Raw genomic sequence first — 18,615 nt, forward strand, 5'->3', positions numbered from 1 at the left:
ATCTTCTAGAGAACTTTCGATTTCGCATCCTGTGCGTGGGCATTTGAAAAGAAAGCAAGGACGAATGAAAAAGAGCCACCACCGCCGACCTTTCTTTCTCTAGCACCTCTCGCCGTGTGTGTGTGTGAGAGTGTGTGTGTGTGTATCGATCATTTATGCATACGCTAGAGAGCGAACGCGCTGCGGGAGGAGGTGCGGCGGGACGGACGAGTCGTCGTCGGTGAGCGCGCGCGATGATTTTTTGCTCGTCTGGCGCGAAGACCGAGAGGCGCCTATTTTGCAATACACTGGCGTCTGCAGCCCCTGCACAAATAAACAATTTTGGCACGTAGTTCGGGGTCACAGAATCAATCAGCCCGCTCGTTCGGCAGCGCCCGCGCTTCCCCTGATTGAGAGGCGCCGCGCCTCCCACACGCGGCCTCTGTGCAGGGAAAGTGCAACATCGTCATCTTGGTCGCGCGTGGGACGCTCGCGTGATGCGTCACGCGACTTGGCGCCTCCGCGGGCGCTCGCTTTATTGCACCGCTGATCGCTTGCTAAACTACGTTTATGTGCTCTTCGCGACACATTGCGATGAAAGTGGGATTGAAACTGTAAATGTTAATCTTTACGACCTCAGTGCTGGGGGTCATAAAGGCGAACACTGATTAATTTGGGAAAACAATCAGTGGTTTTGGTGAAAAATTATTTTAATTATTTTCAATAAATCAGGAGAGAATACGGATAATTTTATTGAAAATGATTAAAATTACTTTTGATGGATTGATGTCATTTTTTAACTACAATAATTTTGTTACAAATTCAATGTTCAACAATTGTATGAAGTATGTACGAAGATTTCATTTTAAATTGATTTTTTGTTATTTACAAAGGTGGCTTTTTAATTGTTAAGTATTTTTTATTTTTACCTATATTGACCATGCTGATAAAATACTGTTGTGCTATATAGAACTGCGGATATATCTTAGACATAATTAAATTATAAAATACTTTTGTTTAAATATCACTCTTTTTTTTAAATTTAGTACTGAATAAAAAAGCTATTAGGTACTTTATCCACCCCAAATAAATATTTCGACTATGCCGAACTATAATAATAAGTAGTAAATATTTCAACAAGTTATTAAAAAAATATTCAGAAACTAACAAATTTGAAAATATGTAGCTTCAGCAAAATTTTTGTTATTGGTGTTGCCGTTTTGTCAAAAAAATTCATTTTTCCCTCCCAACAATTGATTGTTTTTCAATACCTGTAAAATATTTTGCATCAATTTGGACAATGAAACTTTGAGTTACTCGTAACATGCCTTAGAATGAAATCATCAACCCAGATCATTCAAATTTTTAAATAAAAAAGGTCGTGATTTTGAAAACATCAAAATTTGATAAAAAAAAATAAATAATTATCGCCCACTTCTCCAACGTTAAAACATACATCCCATAAATGCGATAACTTTTTGGGCTTATTTTACATATAAATCATTTTGAAATCTTTTAGAAACAAACAAACACTTGAAATTAAGCACATGTAAAATCCATAAAATTCAATTTTAAAAAATTTCAAAGGTTAATTGCGTTGCAAGTCTATATTTTCCAAATTTCATACTCCTGGCGTAAAGGTTTAAGCTGTAAGGAAAAGCTAATTATAACTTAATTTACTTTAAAAATAACAAAATAAAGCAGGAAATAAGTTTTATAAAATATTGGGATAATTTACTGCATTTCAGGAGTGAAAAATGGGAAAATTGAAACAAGATTATTACAAGAAATTCAATCTCAATTTAAATATTTCCTACGGCAGGTAAATGTGATTAAAACATGTTCAAAATTTCTGAAATCTCACCGTTGTCTCCAATTGCAATGCAATTGTTGCATTTTACAACCAAATACATTGACAGATCAAACATTGAAAATAACATAAACGAGAAACTCAAACAAGGTTTTGCCGCTAAACAAACTTGCCGCACGAGGCTGTTTCTAATTAGCGCAGAAAGCAGTTATCGTTCCGGGGGCAACAAGATGCCTCGGGTGTGTTTCCACCAACAAGAGTTTCCGCGTTTCCAATTTCCTGCCCCCACTCGAGGAGAACGAATGTGGGCGGAATTTTCAAAGTTCAGAAAATAAATAGAAACACGCGCGCGCGGGTCTAAATTTAATTTAAAAGGCACAAAGTGGTGCGGAAGGACGCAGTGAGGGGCAGCGAAATTGAATGTCGAGTGGGCTTTTAAGGGTAATATTTTAAGACGAGCGACGTGAAATCCCGCGCCTATATCTCATTAGGTTTCGGAAATTTATGAGACAGCCGGCGTTTAATTTGCAGTCGGGTGGATTCTGCAGAGGTGCGTTCCCGGCCGGTCGCTGATTGCCTCGTCAGCAGCTCGTTTTTCGTCACCTAGTCGTGCGCCGCCGCCGCCGCTTCACGTTCACCTTTGTGCGTGCGAACCGACAGGCCTGCGGAATTCGTGTGGGCGCCCAGTATAATATCCATTACAGGAGTGAGCCCTTTTTTTGCCTTCGGAGCAAATTATATAAAACACATAATTACGCAAGCAGATACCCGCACCGCGCGCAAAAAACGAAACGTGAAATTTCCTCCGCGCCGCTCTTTCTCTCTCTGTTAATTAATTCTGCAGGTCGTGTGTTGTGCGCAAGAGTGCCGCATAATCCTGCCCTCGCAAATCCATCGCGTGCTGCAGCTGTGCCCAGCAGCTAGGCGTGTGTCACTCAGGTCGCTGCTGTTGTTTTAGGAAAAAGTGTCGCTATCAAACAAATTGCTCTCATTGCCATGCTAATTCTTTTCAAACACGTGCTGCATTACAATTTCCTTGAATAGCGTTTCGCGTTACATATACTTCAAACAAATGCATATATTTTAATTTTCCTTTCGCGATTTTTATTTTATGTCCATCCTGTGGAACAAGAATTTGTTTAATTATACAGAAACAAACTCGCATGCCTTCCGAAGTAAAAAAATGACTCAATTGCCCAAATTTTTAAAAACAATTTCGTTTTTTTTTTTCAATTAAAACTCTAAATTGTTTGCTGTAATAATCTAGGGTCCTGCATTTTAGTTGGTTTCTAGGGGTCAAAAATTGTACTATTTGTAATTGATTTTTCAGAAATTTAGTCGCCTTTTTAGCTGGTTTTTGCCATAGCAGTCGGTTTTAGTTGATATTATTTGTATATTGGGATTTTTTGATATTACATGAAATTATTAAATTATAAAATAAAGCATAAATAATATTTTATCACCATTTTAAATCATTTTTAAATCTCCTATCTAGCAATTATGCATAATTTTGAGATTCTATATATGATACGCTGTATAGAAAAGATAAAATTGCTGAAACCATTGAATTTTCGTAACTTTGTTGAACTATTAAATGCGTGTTTTGTTTGATATTTGGCAACAAAATTTATATTTTGTTTTCAATATGACAATTTATAATGTTTTAAAAAAGCTCAATTTTTTTCATTATTTGGAATTTTTTTCATGGATCTATATTCTATATTCCTTTTTTGTAATAAAAGAAAAGATGAAAAAATGGCTTTATTTATATTTAGTGCTAATTTCAGTTGCTTGAAATAAAATATGAATGAAAATGTTTTTTTAAATAAATTTAAATTTTTTTTAACAAAATTTATTGAATTTTTGTTTTAAGTATGGAAAAACCTACTTTTTTTACTTTTTAAAAAGTTGAAAAAGTGTGATTTTAGTCTGCTTTAGTCACTTTAGTTGGAAATTGAGAAATACTCGGTTTTAGTCAATTTTAAATAGGTGCCAATTATCATAAAATCATTTGATTTGTGCAGAAAATGCACTTTCGTAACCCGAGCGACGTAGAAAAAAGTTGATCATTTAAAATGCACAAGCCTGTAATGATCTAATAAATTTGATTGCGGTCTTTTAGTTTATTATGTCGATTTGACTACGAGAAAAATAAAATTTCCCAGACTTTGGCAATTTCAATTCATTCCATGCGAAACTCACAGCCCTATTATAAGAGACTCAATTTATGATAGATTTAAATGTTTGTTGCGCAAAGTATAATATTATATTAATGAATTTGGAATTACGTCATATTAAATAATTAAAAAAAATTATAAAAGAGCGCATTATTTCATTTAGGTATAATTTCCTGGTATTTTCGAAAGCAGCCGTGATTTTCAAAATTGTTCTAGGGACAATTTGAGAGAATATTTTAGGCCTTTAGAGCTTCAATTTGAGCAAACAAATTTTACTTTTTAAGAATATTTTTTCCTATTATTTTCAAGAGCAAAGTCGATTTTGTGGCCACAACTGACGTGCGATTGCCCTTTCATTTGCCACTTCTGTTTGTTCTGTATTTGTTTATTTTGTTTTGAGAAAATTTAATTGACTCAGAATAATTATTTGCTCTACAAGACGAGCATTGTTATTATATACTTTGCTGGGTTACAACCGAAGCAGCACACATTTCCATTTGCTAAAAACAACAATCCCCAGGTGCATCTCAGGAGCGGTGAAATTAAGTGTAAAGTTCACTCGCGTCGATTTTCCGCGAACACCCACCTCTATGCAAATACGTAACAAGCGGGGAGAAGTTTCGTCGCTCGCTTTATATTCCGATGACAAAAACGGCGCCGGGGATTTTTCTATGTTCGCAAATAAAAAATAAAATAAAAAAAAATAAGGGAAGGAAGTAGAGTGTCATCCACTCTCCGAGTGGTGTGCGTGAGTTTGTTGTTGCTGTTCGGTTGTGTTGTTTCATTAGCAACAATGGGCAGGCGGAGGCCCCCGAAGAGAAACACAGAACGCGAGATAATCCATCAGCCTGTCTCATGAATGAATTGGCGTGACGTCACTCGCGGTGACAGGCCTACAGCTAGGTTCTTCAAGAGCAAAGTGCTCTCCCTATGATTTATGACTCATCCGCGCGCAGTTCGCGTTTTTCCCTCGGCGAATTTTGCTTGTGGAAAAATATCAACGGAAAACGAGAGGCGCCACTCTGGCAGCCCCTCGCGTTCCCACATTTGAATGTGCCGAGAGAGAAGAAGTAGAGCGGCGGTCGGTGCGAACCGACGCGGTCGCTCGGGCCACGCCTGGGGACCTGTTGATTTTCATTCAGCCCCGCGGCTCACTCGGCCGCCGATCGATAAAAAAGGCCCCCGAACATTCTCAGTGTCAGTCAGTGCGCCAATGATTAAAAGCCTTCTTCTCGCAGTGTATATTTGCTCAGTGTAAAATAAATTAATTGACGTCAGCAAAAGGCAGGCTCTTCCTCCAGCACTTTGCCGCTGTAGATATGTGAGCGAAACGCCAAAGCTGGGTTTTTGTCAGCGTCGCAGCCAGCAGTGCTGGGCGTTGCTATTCATAGACTAGTTGCGCCACATTGCGTTATTAAGGGTGAATGGCTTGTTTCTGATCTAGCTCAGCTCACTTTTTAACCTATTTTATAAGTTTAAAAAGAGGCTCACTGAGGTGGATAAGGTATTTTTGACCTCGGAATTTTTGCAAGATTCTTGCTAGTGGTGGTGCCGTTTTAATATACGATCGAATGTAAACACTGCGATGTAACAATTTGGAGAAAAAATAAGTTATAACAAACAAACATAAGTAGTTAATTATCCACAAATTACTAACATCATTATTTTTTTATTTTTTTTATTTTTCGCATTATAGGGAAGGATAAACGTTTTTGGCAATTAAATTTTCATTAAAATACATTCATTCTATTTAATAATAAATTTTTAATTTTTTCATAAGCCGTGCCTCCTTGGGAAAGAGCTCCCCGGGAGAGCCGTGGCTCCTCGGAAAAGAGCCATTGCTCCTCGGAAATGGAGCGCCGGCTCCTCAGCAGCGCCGGCTCCTCAGGAGCGCCGGCTCCTCAGGAGCGCCGGCTCCTCAGGAGCGCCGGCTCCTCAGGAGCGCCGGCTCCCAGGAGCGCCGGCTCCCAGGAGCGCCGGCTCCCAGGAGCGCCGGCTCCCAGGAGCGCCGGCTCCCAGGAGCGCCGGCTCCTCAGGAGCGCCGGCTCCCAGGAGCGTCATAGAAACACACTTTCAGGCCTGGCCATAATGAGCGAATTTAATTATTTTTTTCCACTACTTATTAAACCTTAATTCTTTTATTGGATTTGAACTTTATATTCGTATCTATAACTATCATATTAAAACTTATTATTGTAATTAACTAAAAGGTTTCATTTGTGTATAATTTAAACAAATGTAATTTAAACTTTAGTACGAAGATAGTAATATTTTAATTGTTCAATTAAAAGCGTTACAAAAATACTGATAAAAGTTTTATGGTTCCTATTTTTTTGTATATTGTTTTCTGTTTATGATTCTAACTGTTTTCGTACAAAATCATACATTATAAAATAATATATAATAAGCCAAATTAAAAATAAAATAAAATAAACTAAACCAAGGGTCCTTAAAATCGTAATAAACGGGAGAGATTTTTAACCTTAATACGTAAAGGCTTGTGGACTGCTTTGGATCGACAGTCTAATTTTCTTCAATTAAGTGTTTACTTATACTCTAGAGAGAATGAACTTTTTCCAAATTAAATAAAATTAAAACAAGCCGTTGGTACAACAGTTAATGGGCACAAATTAGCACAAAATAACTCGAACCTGTTACTCGTTGCTCAGAGCGCGGCTTGGATGAATGCCTTGTGGGTTGGAGTATTTTTCGTCAAAAGATTAGCCACTAAACTTTTGAGTCTGCTAATTTGAGTCTCGACCAGCGGAAGGTGAAGTCTGATTTTATCTTTTTAATTTCGGGCTAGAATCAGTTTTACGAAAAATAAACCCCTCCTTACATTATATGCCTAGACCAATGAGCGCCTTAAAATCTATGCGTGTATTTTTATTCAGGTCAGGGGTGGCAATACATGTGTTCGCGCGACTCCCTCGCACTCAGGTATGCAATTCTCCCTGCCTGTTCATGCTTATTAACCTACTCTCTCTCTCTCTAAGCGTGTCTTTCACAAACATTAAAATAAAAATTATTGTAAAACTAAATTAAATATAACCCCATAGGATTCACAGGATCGTGTACATATGATGTCGTGTGAAAGTTTGTGTTCTATATAAAATAAGCAAATTTGCGATCGAAGCGAGCAAAATTTCTTGTTTAAAACATTATTTGCCTAAAATATTTTCCGCCAAAATTTTTTTCTACTTCGTCGGGCCCCGTGGGGCCCCTCGCGACCCGGTGCCCGTGTAAATTTCCGCCCTCGACACCCTTGTTGCCGCCACTGATGTGCGCCTATACATTCTGCAACCATCGTCAATGTCCGTGTTAACCACCTCATTGTGGCTTTGGACGCATCTATATGTGCACAACAGACGTGCAAGGAAACCATTTTTCCCTGGAATTAATTGGCTGACACATGAATAAATGTATTTTTGTCAAAATTGTCCAATTATTCTAGACAAAAAATATCAGTTATTGAATTTTTTGGTCAACCTATTTTGAATATTATTTATTCAGAGAAAAAAAATTCTTTTTATGAGCAAAATATCATAATTTCCCCTGAAACTCTGGTTTAATACGAAATTAATTAGTTAATTCATAAAAAATTTATGCTATGAACAACTATATATTGTGGAACAGATAAAAATTAAAGTTTAAAAGCTCTTTTGCCTGCTTTTAAGCAGTTTTAATTTTACTAAGTGCGTTTTAATCATTTGCAAGTTCATGAATTTTTATGGCTCTAGCGGCCAGTACGCTCTCTTTCGAAGGAGAGGGTGCTGTGCTTTAGCAAGTTGTTTGCTAGCGAAAAGCCATTTCTCCATTCACCCCCTAAGTAACAGTATTTGTCTCTTTCAAATGTATTTTCAGCTTTTTCAGTACTTTTATTATAGTTTTTTTTTTAGCTGTATTCATGACTCATGACTGTATCGAATGGAGAATAAATAAATAAATAATAAATCAAATAATCGAATTCTCTAAATTTCCCCGCTATTAGTTTAGATTACATTAAACAAAATACGTAGTCATATTCACTAACAATCACAATTATTCTACATACAAGTTAATGCTGGCCAACAACAAAAAATAGCAGTGGCGGCAACAAGGGTGTCGAGGGGGGAAATTTACACGGGCACCAGGTCGCTAGGGGACCCGCGGGGCCCGATGAAGTGGAAAAAAAATTAAAAAGACAAAATTTTTGGCTAAAATATTTTTTGCAAGTAATGTTTTAAGCGAATAATTTTGCACTCTTCGCTCGCATACTTGCTTTTTTATTACAGAACAAAAATTTTCTCGCAAGATTATAATATAATATAATTTAAGCTTCGTAATTCTTTTCTATTTAAAATTTAATAAATTTTGACGACACAATCACTAATCAGCCGAAATAAACTTATTAAGGGCTCCTTATTGATATTGTCAAATCAAGTCTTTACAACAATGGTTTTTTATTTTCACAATAATTGCCCAAAATGGCTTCTATTGTTGAAAAGACTTGATTTGACTACGTCAATAAGGAGTTCTTAAGTTCAGTTTTAAAAACAAGAATTAGTTATAAATTAAAATATAACAAAAAATTGTATTCACAAATTTAAATTACTTAATTCCCAAACAAAAATAATAATAATTACTTGTTATTTTGTGTTTTTAAATAAACGCCACTTTTTGTTTTTAAATTAAAGCTTAAGAGATGGCCGTCGGAGCACGCTCGCTTCGGTGGCTCGTTCTTTTTCTCAGTTTTGCAGCAGTTCACGTCCGATTACATTTCGCACTCGACCATTTTTTTTGTCCGCAACTCTAAATCATTACCGAAACCGCGCGTTTCCAGATCTAGAAGGAGTTCCTTCTACCATCTCGGATTTCTCAGTGCTCGCATATGTTGGCCGCACAAGTAAGGAGGGTAAGGCCCTCCTTGCGTAAAAAGCGACGCACGAGCAACGCAATGTGCTTTTAAATATTTAATAATTAATTAATATTTAATAACTCCTCGGGAAAGAGCCACCGCTCCTCGGAAAAGAGCCATCGCTCCTAGGGAAAGAGCCACCGCTCCTAGGTAAAGAGCCACCGCTCCTGGGGAAAGAGCCACCGCTCCTGGGGAAAGAGCCACCGCTCTTGGGGAAAGAGCCATCGCTCCTCGGGAAAGAGCCATCGCTCCTCGGGAAAGAGCCATCGCTCCTCAGGAGCGCCGGCTCCTCAGGAGTGCCGGCTCCTAGGAGCGCCGGCTCCTCAGGAGCGCCGGCTCCCCAGGAGCGCCGGCTCCCAGGAGCGCCGGCTCCCAGGAGCGCCGGCTCCCAGGAGCGCCGGCTCCCCAGGAGCGCCGGCTCCCCAGGAGCGCCGGCTCCCAGGAGCGCCGGCTCCTCAGGAGCGCCGGCTCCCAGGAGCGCCGGCTCCCAGGAGCGCCGGCTCCCAGGAGCGCCGGCTCCCAGGAGCGCCGGCTCCCAGGAGCGCCGGCTCCCAGGAGCGCCGGCTCCCAGGAGCGCCGGCTCCCAGGAGCGCCGGCTCCTCAGGAGCGCCGGCTCCCCAGGAGCGCCGGCTCCCAGGAGCGCCGGCTCCCCAGGAGCGCCGGCTCCTCAGGAGCGCCGGCTCCCAGGAGCGCCGGCTCCTCAGGAGCGCCGGCTCCTCAGGAGCGCCGGCTCCTCAGGAGCGCCGGCTCCTCAGGAGCGCCGGCTTCTCAGGAGCGCCGGCTCCTCAGGAGCGCTGGCTCCCCAGGAGCTAACAACATCTTAAACTGCCAAATTTGTAATAAATCCAGGCATCTGCGGCAACTATCTGATTGAACTGGGGAAAGCGCCTTCACGTCCCACTCCCGCCACTCCTTAAGAAAACGGTGCCGGTCCCGCGGGAACTTGTCGGGACCGAGTCCCTTGTTGCTGAGTCCCGTCAAACACCAGAAAACATGTATTTTTATTTTTTATTTTTTAAGCTTGGGTCGAGGTCGGATCTAGGGTATTATGGAGTAAAAATCACAAAAAAATTCAAGAAACAATTAGAATGGTCTTTACGGAATTTTTTAAAGTCACTAGAAATTGTGGAATTTTTTTTTCAATTATTATTATTGTTGTTCAGGAATGAAAAAATTTAACTTTGTAATAAATATTGTTCATTTTTTTCATTTCTAAATAATTATTGTTTTTAAAACTAAACTTAAAAAGTTTATTTGTTAAATAAAATTATTTAAGCTGATTGGTGATTGCGTCTTCAAAATTTATTAAATTTTAAATTTAAATCAATTATGAAGCTTGGATTGTGAAAGCGGGGGGGTTTTAAAAATGATTTTAAATTAAGTTATCTATATGAAAAACCAAATCGCTTTGCGCGCGAATCTACAAAGACTTATAGAAGCGATTATCTCATTTCTTTCAGACGTCTATTTTTAATTGTAAATCTAACTCGGCAGGTAAAAAGGGAAAGTGGACGAGGCGACCGTTTCATTCAATCGTTGCCTGTCCGAATGAGGGGGAGAAAAGTGCGCCTTTTATATTTTTGTTTCTCCCGAGAGCACGCAAACTGGCAGGTTCTTTTATTATTTGTGGATTTGGCGCTTTCATTAAATAAAAGTACCCTAGTACAGAATGCGTACCTACTTCTATAAGTGCGTCATAGAAACACACTTTCAGGCCTGGCCGTAATGAGCGAATTTAATTATTTTTTTTCACTACTTATTAAACCTTAATTCGGGAGCGCCGGCTCCTCGGGAGAATGACCTAAACAGAATGACCTAAACAAGATAATTTGATGGTCATCAGAAAGCATGATTTTTTTTTTTTTAAAGCTTGGGTCGGGGATGGATCTAGGGATTAGGCAGTAAAAATCACTGTTCACAAAAAGTATGAAGTATAGGAAATGCATATAATTGCATTTAAAGTCTTACTTTTTGAGGAAATATGTAAAATAAATAATATTATTGCATTATTTACATATAATTTAAGAGTTTCTCCTTATTTTGTATTGAAAGCTGATCAAGAAGACATGATGCGTTTGCTTTCATACTTGTTAGTTTTGGGTGCCGTCGCGGAACGATAGTTCTCCTCACATGCACGGACGAGAATGTGCAGACAAGACAATGGCACCCCAGAGGTGTTGGGTGAAAATTTAGAGCGGGGCGGATTTAGGTTTGAGACCTTCTCGGAAGCGGCAATGTTAACTTGTAGAGCGCGCTGTGCTATCATAGACGGCGCCCTCGCCAAAGTGACACAACGCCGAGAGTTTATGTTAGCGGATTTTCCAAGAAGGCTCTGCTGGGGCACATTCTGAATTTGCACTCGAGCGTTATGCACAGAACTCACGTGCCTGCTCTCATGGCAGCGCTGAGTTGAATAATCAATCAGTTCTTAGAAAAGCAGCAAGATGGAACAAGGGCGATGTTCAAACGCTTGGCTCTATTTTAACACCTCAACTATTTTGTATGTAATTGAATTACCTGTGCATTATTAATTCAAGATTTGTGGTTCGTTTAATTCATATCTGACACTTACAATGTTTGCAAATAGTATAAACGAATATGCTAGGTAATGTGAACTAAATTAAACAGTTCAAATTTATGTTGTTAATTTGTTTGTGTGCATGGGTGTGTGTGTGTGTGTGTTTTTTTTTGTAATTTTTTGTGGAGTTGTGTCGTGTTTGCATTGTTAAATTCCAGTTTCCGTTTTAATTTTTCAAAAGAAATCTTTTCGTGGATTCAGAAACTAAGCTTGAAAAACGAATTTTTTCTCGCTGATTTCCTGAATCCACGTTAAGATATCTTTTAAAAAGTTCAAATTTAATTTGCTGCACTTAAGAATGAGTAAAAAAATACAAAAAATAATTATTTAGTTTTTAATGTGGTTCTAGCCAACTGCTGATAAATAATCATAATTCTTAGATTGTTGAACTATCAGATTCTTGATTGACCAATGCAAAGACCAGTTAATTTAAATTGCTGAACTAGCGGAGCTCCAAACTGCAACTAAATATTTTTGGATATGTATGCAACCTCATAAAACTTTGCATAAAACTTATATTTCAAGTTAAAGTAAAAATAATGTTCTTAAACCTTAAAATTCTCAGTTTTATGGCTGATATTTAATTGCAATTAATAAATGAAATGGTTGAATCACTTACTTTTAAATAAAAAAGAAGATTTTTAAGTTAAATAAGTATAGAATGCTTTATTAAAATCAACAATGGCCAATACAGACGAGGTTAAATAGTAAAGCGGACGGACAGTCTGCGACTTCGTGTAAAAATGAACACACCATGATACTACAACAATGTTAAGTTGTTAAAAAAGCTAAAAAGAGTGGAAATTAGAGTACGATGGCTAGGTTAACTCAGTCCGGCGGTCAATAATCATCACACGTTCATCTCCTGCTCCTCGGGCTTGTCGATGCTGGTGTAGCGCACCTTGCGTCCGGCAGTGTCCACCAGGGGACTCAGCTGGTAGGTGAGCGAGTTTCGGTTCAGGTAGAGCGCCACGCCTAGGGTGACGATCAGCCCTGCCAAGAGCACTCCGAGCACCAGGGCGGCGGCGCTGTGGCCGCCGTTGTTCCTCGCCGCGTCCAGGACGGCCTTGCTGCACGGCACTTGCCCCACATTGACGCACCGCAGACTGTCCCGGTTTCGCACCGTCACGTTGGTAGCGCCGAGCCAATGGGCAAAAGCACCCACACAGAAATCCTCACAGGACAACGGATTGCCGCCCAGGTCCAGTATCAACTGCTGGTGCCGCTCCGGCAACTTTTCCAGGTCACTGGTCACCTGAGGACTCAGGGCTCGCAGCCGGTTGCGTCCCAGGTCGATGAACCTGAGCCGCTTGAGACAGGAAATGCGCGGCAACGAACTGTCCGTCAGCCAGTTGTCGCCTAAATGCAGATCCAGGAGGTTTTCCAAACTGCAGAAAAAGTCTGAGGGCAAGGGTGAGGCGATCTGGTTTTGTTCAAGATGGATTTTGACCAGCTGCGTCAAATTGGCCGTCTCCAGAATTTTCTTCAGGGCGGAGAGTTGTTCGAACGGAAGAGCTTTGTCGTCCGGCGCCGCGAAAGCAGCGGTCAGGTGCAGCTCGCGAAGGTTGGGAAACCCTGTCAGGAGACGCGGGTGGCCGCCGTCCTCCGTCAGGGTGATCTCGTTGTAGTTGAGGATGAGACGCTCCACCTTTGTGGCGCGGTGATAGGTCTTGCCGCGGATTGAGCGAATGCCGTTGTTGCTCATGTCGATCACTTTCAGATTTTCCATTTCGTCTTCGGTGCCGAAAATGTTCCACGGCAGCTCAGGAATGTGGTTCCCAGTGAAGATCAAAACCTGGAAAATAGAAACAAAATTAATTCTCCTGCGATTTATTTATTTTTGGGTATTTTTAATTTTAGTATGTAATAAATTTGAAGAAAAAAAACTCGGATATTTAAAAATACTCTGACATAAAAATTAATTTCCTTTTTCTTTTAATGTGCAAAGTAACTTTATTTATTCACTTATTTATGCATTCATAAATTATAAAATTTACAATAAACAAGGGAGGAAAAAAGAAAATTTAGTCTTTAAGCATAAATTAACTTTTATTCAATTAATAGAGTTAAACAGAATTTTTCTATAGTATAAACCAATATTAAAAAATTGCAAAGTAGAAATTAATCAAAGTTTGATGATTGATGACTCCTTTAATTTCATATTATTATGTATTTATCAAATATGCAATCAGTAAATTTAGAGCGCATAAAAAAGATATTTAAAATAAAAAGACATTGGCAAACGTTTAGAGAGTTTACAACTTTTACAAGGCGCGGAGGATAATATAAATCCTAATAATACTTCAAGCAAAAAATTTTCATTAACTGTTGCACACCCTTTGTTTTGTTTTATCTTCAAGGGATGCGCATTATGAAGATTGTGTTAATCAGGTTTATTTCGTTATAAACTCTTTTTGTGAGCTCGAAGCAGGCTCGAGAGCCAAATTTTTTTTGCACGAGGCGTGCTGTTTCAGATTAGATGATGGTGCAGACAAAAAGAGCAACCCCGTGGGGCGAAACAATAATGGTTGGCTTCCTGCGTCACCTCTAGTGTGCCATTATCCGCGCAGCAGAACAAGCAAGCGCGCTCGGTGCTTTTATTTCCAGAGATGCGAGAGCGTTGGGCAAGAAAGAAAGAAAATTGGAGTGGGCGCCGGAATGAAAATAAACCGAGTTTTGCCCAACTGTAATGAGGAAAAACGTTCCCGGCCAAAACAAACAATTAATCCTCATTTCTGCCGCTCGCACCTCGACTTTGATGGCAGGCAGCGTTTGAAAGGACTTTGAAGGCATGCCCCGCACTTCTAGGCAATCCGCCGTGTTAATTTAGATTTAGTGCAAAAACAAGCTGCTCGTTCCTCACCAGGTAACAAGAGTGCTATTTTCAGCATTTTACAAATCGCAAGCTTCAAAGGTTTCACAAAGACCAGTTGTCCGAAAATAAAGTCCTGTACGTAACGCCATGTGAGGATTCTGAAAATAATTTTCCGCCTTTTGAAACCAAAAATAATTTTGATTAATATCTGCGCATTCTCTTCCACGCTTGTATTTTTAAATCTTTTTTATTTGTGATTTTCCATACGGTTAATTAAAAAGTGTGTGTTGGATTGATGAAAACAAGGTACTCTTTTTAAAATATAAATGGATTATTTGCTTGCGCAGGTGTATTAATTCTAATTAATTAAAATTATTGCACTTAAAATTACTATTGTGTTTTCTGTAGTACTACAGAGAGTGTAGTATGAAAAATTATTCATCTATGATAAACTGCAATTTAATAATATTTAATAAATAAAATGGATTCAAAGCATTTATTTTAACCGTCTCATCTGAAAATAAAAATAATAAAATTTAAAATAAATGAAATCAAATATGTTTTTAACCCTTACGTTTTAATTGAAATAAACAATTAAAAGTAAGGTTTATTATATTGTTCAATTGCACCACTTTCACGTAATTTCAAAAAGGGCTGCGATATATTTGTAAAAAGTTATCACCGTGCAGAAGCCAAGGTGGCACGCTCAGGTAAATTGAGTGCGAGTGCACTTTGCCACTCTGCGTCTGCTTTCACAACAGCATAATAGCGACGTGCGCCCTTGGGAAATAAATGCAAAAATCAGAGTCGCCACGAGTTCATTGCGCGCGCCGCTCATTTTGGGCGAAATTACATCCCTGAATTAGATTGCAACGTGGAAAGAAATTCACTTGCCTGCGTCTCTGGAGGCAGCGCGGTGAGCATGTGGGTGTCGCTGAAGAATTGGCTTGTGCAGTTGACCACGTACATGTCCGACAGCCCTTGGTACTGCATTCGCCCGCACCAACATTTGTTCTAAAAAAAGAATAAAATATTAATTGAATCACTTTCCTTAGTTAGTAAAAACTTTCAGATATATTTTTCTAAAATATATAAATTAATAAAGGGTTATTTAAATTAATGCTGAATATAAATCATACAAAACGAAAACAGATTAAAAATATCATTGTCGAATTTAAATTGTCATCATGAGGATTAAAAAAAACACTAATTTATATCGCTTTGGTTCATAGAATATGATGCATAAATTAAAAAAAAAAAACTTTAAAATTCACCTTAATTAAGAAGATAATTATTTTTAAGAAACTTATAATTATTTTTACATCAGCCAAATTAAATAATTAAAATAATAATTTCGCACCTGAAAAGAAGGTGGGCACTGCCCACCGTCGGACAGTGCGAATAAAAGTGGCACCAAAAAAAGCAGCAGCTCGCGACCAGTCATCCTGCAAATGAAACAGATTATACAGTGGCAGCAACAAGGATTTCGAGGGCGGAAATTTACACGGGCACCGGGTCGCGGAGGGCCCCGCAGGGCCCGACGAAGTGGACAAAATTGAAAAGAAAAAATTTTGCGAGAAATATTTTAGGCAAAAAATGTTTTAAGTGAAAAGATTTGCTTTTTTAGTATACAACAAAAATTTTCTCACGACATTATATAAGATTCAAGCTACATAATTAATTTCATTTAAAATTTAATCAATTTTGACGACACAATCACTAATCAGCCGAAATAGTTTTATTTATAAATTTTTTAATTTCAGTTTTAAAAACTCAATAATTTATTATAAATTATAAATATATAACAAAAAAATTGTATTTAAAAAGTAAAATTATTTCAATCCAAAACAACAATAATAATAATTTTAAAAAACTTTTTTCACAATTTCTGGCGGCTGTGAAAAATTCCTGGAGAGACCATTCTAACCGTTTCTTGATACTTTTAGTGAACAGTAATTTTTACCCCTTCACCCCTAAATCCACCCTCGTGACGTAGAAAAATTTTCATGTTATCTGGCGACTAATGGGAAACTTGATTTTGATGCCAAGGTGTCTGGATCCAATGCCGACTCACCGCCGTAACTAGACAGTGATAATCCAATGGCTCAAATGAACTAATTATTCTTGTTTAGACTAATTTCGCCCCACGAAAATGAATGGTGAAGGTCTCTTTGATCAAACTGGCACCGTTTAAAAGTTAGAGAAATGGAAGTGTTAAAAAAGTGTAAAAAAAACGAATTTTTTTTCATTTCTTTAAATTATTTTCCTTTAAAAAAGGGAGAAATGATTATTATTATATTATTGCTTGTTTAGACTAATTTCGCCCCGCGAAATATAATGGTGAAGGTCTCATTGATTAAATTGCAGATTAAATTGGATTATTTGCATCGGTCCGTGGGGAGCGGCTAAATTGGACGATTTGCTCTCTAGTTGCTTTTCCACTTCGGCCGTGGGAGTTCAATTCCATTAATGCACAATCAACAGCCGTAGAAAAAAAAGTGGGCAGGGAAAATTCGATCGCTTCATTTGTGCGGAACAGACGCACGCAGGATGTTTTTTGCGATTTTCATATCCCACCCGTGGCGCTCGGGTTTATTTTGAGCGATGGCCATCACCATCAAGTGTGACATCAGCACGCATTATTTATTTTGCCGTACCTGTCGATAATGGGCTACCAGTGACTCAGTTGGGCAAATAATGAAAATTTCATGGCAAGGAAACTTCCCGCAAGTCATCTTTTATTTTGCTCCAAACTTTCATTTTTGACGTTTTGTTTTTAATTCTGCATTTGGCCGACAGCTTTTGGTCCTCGTACAAAGAGCCTCCCGCAGCTCGCTGGGGAAATTATTTTGGTGGTTTTTGCCAAAGTTACACACACCACCAGCAAAATGGAAAACGCGTGTGCAACAGAGAGTGTAAACCGCAAGTGACCAACACAGCACTTGTCAAACACAAGAGAGGCTAAAAACGCCCACGTCGGGCTGCTTTTGGGACAAAAGTAATTATCCCGACCAGTACTCAAAAGTCTCAAAACACCATATCTAAGTTGGAGGCTAAAAGCTTATTCTAAAGATGCTTTTAGAATACCAACTAAAAATTAAATTACCTTGACCTGTTTGTGAATCATTCATAGCGGAAAATTATGAAATATAAATTATTCCTCTATTTTCAGCGCCATGAATTTATAATTAATATAATTGCACTTTTATTTTTGTTAGAGAAAATGTTCATGATAAATTTGCTATATTTTATTCGTTCCATTTAAAAGGCTACTTATTCAAATTCAAAGGTGGAAAGAGTACGACAGGGATTACATTTATTGATAAGAAGATTTGCCCCGGTGATGCTACTTTTTCTCGTAAAAGGTCACGCCGAGCGAACGAGAGCAGTGTCGCGACGTGTATTGCGACTGAAGGGCAAAACGCAGACGAGAGCTGATTTTCGGCCGGGCTTTAATGGGGCTCATCTGGTTGTTCAGTGTGTGGGTGGGTGTGACCTGATATGGAGGCCAACTGCACGATTCCAGCGAAATAAATTTCAACTCACTTGTTGCGGAGGCGACTCCGGCGACCCAAACGAAAGATCCTCCGCAGGTTCAGTCCATGCGTGTCGTCGGTCGCGGCCGAGACTCGAATTCGCGGTGAGGAAAAAACGCGAGGATCTCTTTTTTAGCGTTTCCTGGTCCTCGTTTTTCACAGGCTGTGAGGTGCGAGCGAGGTTTGCCGAAGCGCTCCTTTTGTCCTTTTCGTAACTGAGAGATCGGTTGTGAACGGAGCGCCACAACCTGGCGGCGGCGGAACACACAATTAAACATAGCACAGCCTTTTTATTATAACATAATAAATATGTATCATTAAAAACTCGTATATTATTGTCGTACTGAATTTATTGCAATATAATAAACCGGCTAACTTCAGCCATTAATCAATATGATTGATTGATTGTTGTAGATTTTTATGCCAAAATAATTATATTCCCTAATAAAACTTTTGGAAAAACATTTACAGTATAAATATAGAGTGCGGCGCGAGCACGTGCGGCGTATGCCTTTCATTGTCTCATAATAAATATTAAAAATCTGTAAACTTCTCATTCGCACTTTTTAAGAACGCTCACGACTGCACGCGCTTGCTGATCTGCCACCAGTAAGATAATTCAACTCACATAGAATCTAAATAATAATCATTAATTTACTCATATTTTCTGAAGAGAAAAAAAATAATTTCATTGCTAAATATTTAAAAAAATAAATAATATAATTTGAAATATTTGCAAATTATAAAACATTTCAAAAAATAATAATAATACACTGTCAACCTCCACAGCACCTTTCAATTTCCCTAGACAAGCAGTTCTTCA

The 18,615-nt window shown here is 38.8% G+C and overlaps 1 protein-coding gene across 1 annotated transcript; it reads right to left on the bottom strand.

The window, feature by feature from the left end:
- Nucleotides 1-12,085: 12,085 nt before the first annotated feature.
- LOC132202652 (toll-like receptor 9) lies at nt 12,086-18,026 on the bottom strand. The gene is made up of 4 exons (XM_059629693.1): nt 17,803-18,026; nt 15,617-15,701; nt 15,151-15,270; nt 12,086-13,236 (listed from the first exon to the last, which is right to left on the bottom strand). The coding sequence occupies exons 2-4, from the start codon at nt 15,698-15,700 to the stop codon at nt 12,292-12,294; spliced, it is 1,149 nt and encodes a 382-aa protein (XP_059485676.1). The 5' UTR covers nt 15,701; nt 17,803-18,026; the 3' UTR covers nt 12,086-12,291.
- Between the last annotated feature and the right edge of the window lie 589 nt (nt 18,027-18,615).

Source organism: Neocloeon triangulifer, unplaced genomic scaffold, assembly GCF_031216515.1.
Source record: "Neocloeon triangulifer isolate White Clay Creek 2 clone unplaced genomic scaffold, ASM3121651v1 ptg000015l, whole genome shotgun sequence".
NCBI classification, from domain to species: domain Eukaryota; kingdom Metazoa; phylum Arthropoda; class Insecta; order Ephemeroptera; family Baetidae; genus Neocloeon; species Neocloeon triangulifer.